The sequence below is a fragment of the Pterocles gutturalis genome, unplaced genomic scaffold, assembly GCF_000699245.1.
Source record: "Pterocles gutturalis isolate BGI_N339 unplaced genomic scaffold, ASM69924v1 scaffold7663, whole genome shotgun sequence".
In the NCBI taxonomy this organism is placed as follows: domain Eukaryota; kingdom Metazoa; phylum Chordata; class Aves; order Pterocliformes; family Pteroclidae; genus Pterocles; species Pterocles gutturalis.
Window position 1 is genome coordinate 2,040 of NW_010125507.1, and position 5,716 is coordinate 7,755.

The 5,716-nt window shown below is 44.3% G+C and overlaps 1 protein-coding gene across 1 annotated transcript; it reads left to right on the top strand.

Moving 5' to 3' along the window:
• Positions 1 to 540: 540 nt before the first annotated feature.
• TMEM80 (transmembrane protein 80) lies at positions 541 to 4,306 on the top strand (the record flags this gene model as incomplete). Its single annotated transcript, XM_010078588.1, has 4 exons — positions 541 to 598; positions 2,510 to 2,603; positions 2,717 to 2,809; positions 4,101 to 4,306. Coding segments are annotated over 4 exons (451 nt in total), but the record flags the coding sequence as incomplete, so codon positions are not given.
• Positions 4,307 to 5,716: the final 1,410 nt, after the last annotated feature.

A 5,716-nucleotide genomic window follows, 5' to 3' on the forward strand; every position in this document is an offset into this window, starting at 1 on the left:
TGCTTTTGCAGAAAAAAAAAAAAAAAAAGTCTTGCTGAGCTTATAGAAAATACTTGGTGGGTGATCAGAAGATATTCAGGTTTTACACAGAATGACTTTGCTTTTGAAGGGAACCGGTTTGGAAGGTTTAGAGGAACCGGGGAGCCCTGTGTTCTACATTAACGCTTTCTCACAATTTAAAACCAAATGGTGCACTCTGGTTCCCTTGCATGATTCCCTCGTTCCTGCATAGTTAGAGAGGATGAATGTCATCTGCTGGGAAAGGACAGGATAAACGAGTTCTAGGTAATGCCTGGGCACTTCTTTATGTTTTGAAAGAGATGATGGGTTCCTCCGTGAAAATGACTTTTCACAACAGGGATTTCCCCCAAATTACTTTGAAATTCATGTATTTGGAAGAGTTATTTTTGGAACCTGAACTGTATGATCTGCGATAGTAAGTCTTCCAGTGGACAGAAAAAAAATTCTACAAGCATGACAGACCTCTCTAGTAACATCAGTTGTTTGAATGTTTCTGCAGCACTTTGGATAAATATTTAGACTTATTTTCTTCTCTTTATGTTTTCCTTCTCAAGGGAAAGGAAGAACTTCATCAGTTGTATCCTTTTTGTGCCTTCCATCCCTCACATGGGGGAGTCTTCAGAAAGACTGGCTGAAATGCATTCATATCTTCCTGCACAGTGCTGTTCTTGTGTTACTGAGTTTTCCATCAGCAGCAGCATCCATATGAAGCAAAACTGGTAAACATTCCTTCCGAGGGAAGGTGTTTTTGCAGCATTGGCTGGGATTTTGCCGGGATTTTGCCCTGATGGGCTCCCACTCACACACAAACCCCTTTAAGCCACCCTGCAGTCTTGACAGAGGGTGGCAGCCACCTTTTATGATCACACAGCTCATCTCCTTAGGAAGCAAGGCTGAAAATTGGATTTGTGGACCGATGGGCACAAGCCCCATGCAGCACACCTCACAGAGAGCTGAGCTTGCACAGCCAACAAGAGGGAGTAAAAGCAGCTTTCAGTAGTGCTTCCTCCTCTCTCATGTTAATTCCCTCCTGCCAAGATCTAAGCAACCTCCTGAGAGGAGACACCCTTGGCTTCAGAGATTTCCATGCTTAGAACCTATCTAGTAATTTTTTGCTCCACCTTCCTTCAACTGGAAAAACACAAAAACCTGGTTCTCTTTTAATAAAATGAGCTGCTCTGGGAACTGGAATACATCCACCGCGTGTGGGTGGGTGCTCCTTTCAGAAACTGGATGGGCAGTTCCCTGGAGAGATCCCTGGGATGAAGACCCTGCTTGGAGATATTCAGAGGATTAGAGAAGGGCTAGAGGAGAGAGAGGGGAGGATAAAGTGTAGTGTATATATATTTTGTGTATAGTAAGATGGATGGGGAAATGGTGAACTCTGCACTGATAACTTCCTTATATAAATAATACACTGTATTGTTCAAGGCTAAGAAAGGCATTTGGTATAATTTGGTTATCTCCTTGTGGTGATGAGCCCCAGGACGTCCTATGCATGTCTGATATATTGCAATAATAACGTGCTGCTGTGCTGCCTCAAGAGGAAGTGATTCCTTCAGTACGTGTGTACCTGCTCTGTAGGAATCCTGCCCATCCATGGGGGTGCGTGGGCTCTTGAAGCCATCCGACTGTGTTTACCATCAGCCTAGTTCATCCCACCCTGCTCAGGAGCTGCTTGGCTAGGAAGGAGCGTCTCTGCTGACTGCAGAGGGAGCCCCAGTGACTAATTCTGGGTCAGTGCACAACTTCAGGGTGGCTGTCACCTTGGGCTGGCTACAGTGAGATGTATCTGTCCTGAGCCCCCAAGTAATTTCTCCCTGTTGGTATGACAGTGTGTGCCACGTTCCCTGTCCTGCAGGGGCGTTTGGAAGATGTATTAAGGATTATGGAGCTTGGCAGTGGATCCACGTAGACAAATAACTAAAGGTAAATATTATACTATATACAACAGTTAATTTTGGGAGCAGTTTCTTATGAATTTGCATCTCAAAGTTTGCTCGTGGCCTTTCTCAGACACCTAACAAAGAGCACAGCTGTCAGGCTTTCCATCATGCGGGCAGTAACAGGGCCTGTCTGCTTCTCAGAGACACCTATTTTAAAAACTTGCAGGAATTTGATGTAGTGCAGTCTGCCAGCCCTCTGTCAACTTTGCTAAAGGCTGACTAACAGGTATAGAAGTTGTCTGGGGAAATGTACACATGGACCCGCCCCTCCTTTCCTTTGGCTAACGAATACCCCACTCCATACCAAATAATTTTTTTTAAAAAAGGAACTAAAGCCAAACCTGAAACAGTAAGCTTTTATCCCAACTCCTGGTATTTGCAATCTCAAGTTACTTTCTGAACCCTACCCAGTAGGCCAGTTGCAGTTGAACCATTTAATATAAAAAGGCACGGTGGTATAATTTGAGGTTACTGGGAAATGGCAATTTGATGAAATGGATCCCACCTTGTTGCTATGAGAAATCCTTAACAGCAGTTACCAGCTGTCATCTGTTCCTTTGCAGATTCTAATTTATGTAAATGGGATTTATTACATCTTCTACTTCTTGGTGACTCTTGCAATGATTGTTTATAAAAGTAAGTTGCACGTATTCTAACACAGAAGTAGGCTGTGTGCATATGACACAGCTGTGGTCTGTCGGTATGCCGGCTGTATTTTCCTGACTTATTTACACCATGCTATTCTACAGGTCAAGTTTTCAGTTATCCAGATGATTTTCTGGCTCCTGATCTTGTGCTGCTTTTCATTATGGCCATTCTTGAAGTGCCGCGACTATACTTGGGTATGTCATGTTATCACTGTGCCTTTCAGTGGAAAATAATCTTTAAACAGTAATCATTCTTAAATTGAGTGTGTGTCAAAACATGCCAGTTTAGCAGACTAGCAGATATTTGGAGACTGTTGTTCATTTATGTCATTAAACTTTATCTGACTGATCAATAGATTTGGCCAGAGGGTTAGGCAGAATTTGCTCTCATATGAAATATAATCTACAAGGCCATTAAAAAACAATGGTGAGGGCGGCAGAAAGCACTGTAACTGGGACAGCTGGAGTGCTGGTTCCAAGGGAGTGCGACTTGTGAGAATGAACGTGTTGAAACACAGAGATTTCCACTCACCGAGGCAACACAGCTCCTGTCAACTGCTCCAGCAACAAGTAACAAAATGGCTGGAGCCCAGTGGAGTGGGTGGCGCTAAGGACGTCCCTGAGCAGCGTACGGCTGCCACTGCGACTGCACCTCTTCCTTTCATTCCTTCTGAAGGCCACTTCCAACATCTTTGTTTCTCTAAGACACAACAGCATAAAGGGCCTCCTGACCCCTCTCCAGAGCTTGCTGAAAGGTCATAAAGTCCTTTTTTAAAAATAACAAGTTACTATTCAAATCTGTGCTGGATATTCCAAAGACATGTATGCAAGGTGGGTCTCTGAACACAGCTGACTTGCTGTAGGGGTGCATTTAGCCTCTTGCCTTAAAGCTCTCTGCATATGTTTGCTTGGAGCCTGGTGGATGAATAAAGAAGTGAGTTCCAAGTCTAATGTAGTTAAAGAGCAAAATCGGCTGAGACCAGTTTGGAAATAAAATGCAAGGAAGAGATAATGCAGCTTCTCCACGATGGTAGTAATTTGAAATAGGAATAGATTAGCAGGGAATAAGAAAATTCCATATTGCATAAAACTCTAAAATCAGGATTGGATGCTCTCAGATGCGCAGTGCAGTCACTGAGTTGTCCCAGTAAGTGCAGGACTGGGGGGAAAAAAGAAGCAGAGTGATCAAAATGGTTGCAGCTTCAGAACTGACTATCTGCGGTAAGCAAAGGTAGGTGTTGTGACCTGGAGCATCAACTGATTGCTCTTTATTTAGATTAACTGTGGTCATCAAAAAATGGATTGTCCATCGGTGTCTGGGGTTGTTCTTACATTTACTGACAGGGCCCTGATTCAGGCCAGTATGTCGGTGTACTCTGAGCTGGAGGAACTGGAGCCTTTTTTGAACAGGAATACTCCAGACTTATGGCTTGTGATAGTGTCAGAAGAAACCAAAGACTCACATCAGCTTTTTGTTTCCTTCAAGGTTCAAAGGGTAACCTGACAGAAGAAGAGGCTCCATTAGGGCTCAGTCTTGTGATCACGGTTGGAAGCGTGATTCTGTCCGTGTATTTCCTGGTGTGGCAAACGTACGTGCTGAAAGCAGACGTCATTATAAACGCTGTTCTTCTCTTTACGTACGGGCTTGAGTCAGTACTAAAGGTCATGGCCATCGCTGCTTTTGTCAACTAAACCCTGGCAGTTTTCAACACTTTTCTTCTATAAAAGAGTGGGTTTATAGCTAAACCCTGGCAGTTTTCAACACATTTTCAATACTTTTCTTCTATAAAAGAGTGGGTTTATATTTAATATATTTAATTCTTTTGCATAAAAAAATCCTATAAAACTTCCCTCAGTTTAAAGGACAAATTTTTGAGGGCAGAGATCCCCCTGGATGGTAGGCAAAATGCCCTGTCTAGCAGCTGTGTTACACCATCTCATCAGTTAGCTCATTTATGGGCAACAGCAAGAGATGATTCAGCAAAAACACTGAATGCTCTAGTATTCATCAGGGATTGATACTAAATATTAATTCCAACACAGGGTAGTAGCCAGTGCATCATCTAGCTACATGCTGTGGAGATGGTGTCAGTCTTTAGGGCACAGCAACCCAAGTGCCACAGAAATTAACCAGGGCAGTATCGCGGGGACTCGTTCCTGCCGCACCACATCCGTGTTCGTGTTTGAGGGCACAGCTCCTCTTCTGCTCTCGTTTGTGTTTCCAGACCCCAGTGGTAATCTCCCTGACTTTACTAGGGCAGTACCTGATTTACCCAGCGGGAGAGAGCTGAACTGAGTTTTGCGCGTACCTGGAGACGAGCTGCAGGGTTTGGGCAGCCGGTTCTGACTGGCGCGGGGGCCAAAGGCAGTAGTGTGAGGGTATGTTTGGTTAGAAAGGATGGGCTTAAGATGAGCATAAACATTCACCATTCACTCACCCTTCTGTCCTATTTAAAAGTCCAACAGAATGTTGTCAGGTGTATTTCTGTTTGGTGTCAAATGTGTTGATTTCCATGATTCTGCAAAAATGACTACCTGCAGCCTTGTCTTTTAAATGAAGAGCTGTGTGCAATTTCAGATTTTTTTACTGTATCAAAGATTTGTATGTATTAATGTAAAGTTGGGAGAGTTCTTGTACAAGCAGGTTTTATATTCAGAATTTCCTATTTTTGTATTTATTTATACAAATAAATAACGTTTGAGATCTAAGAAGTGTTTGAAGTCCCGAGCATCATGTTCAGATCCTAGTCTACAGCTAAGCTACCCCAAGGAAGACTTGGGCGAGACTGGATGTGTGCAAAAGACTCTTGTGATCCCGCTGCTGCTGCCGTGCGCAGGCCATTCTCCTGCGCTGGGAAAGAGCGCCTGAGGTCTGCACTCATTTACACTAGTAAATGGTCCAGGCCCCGTATCGCCTCAGCCACGCTGCTCTTTTCTTTCCCATGGTGGCAGAAGGGAACAAAAGATGCAGAAGGCCCTGTGGAAGGGCCCAGTTTCATCCCTCAGTCACACCCAGGGGAGCCCCTTCCACGGCCAGGGAACAGCAGCCAGCAGTCAAAACCAAAACCCCCGCCTGGGCACGAACCCCCCTGGGCCAGATCC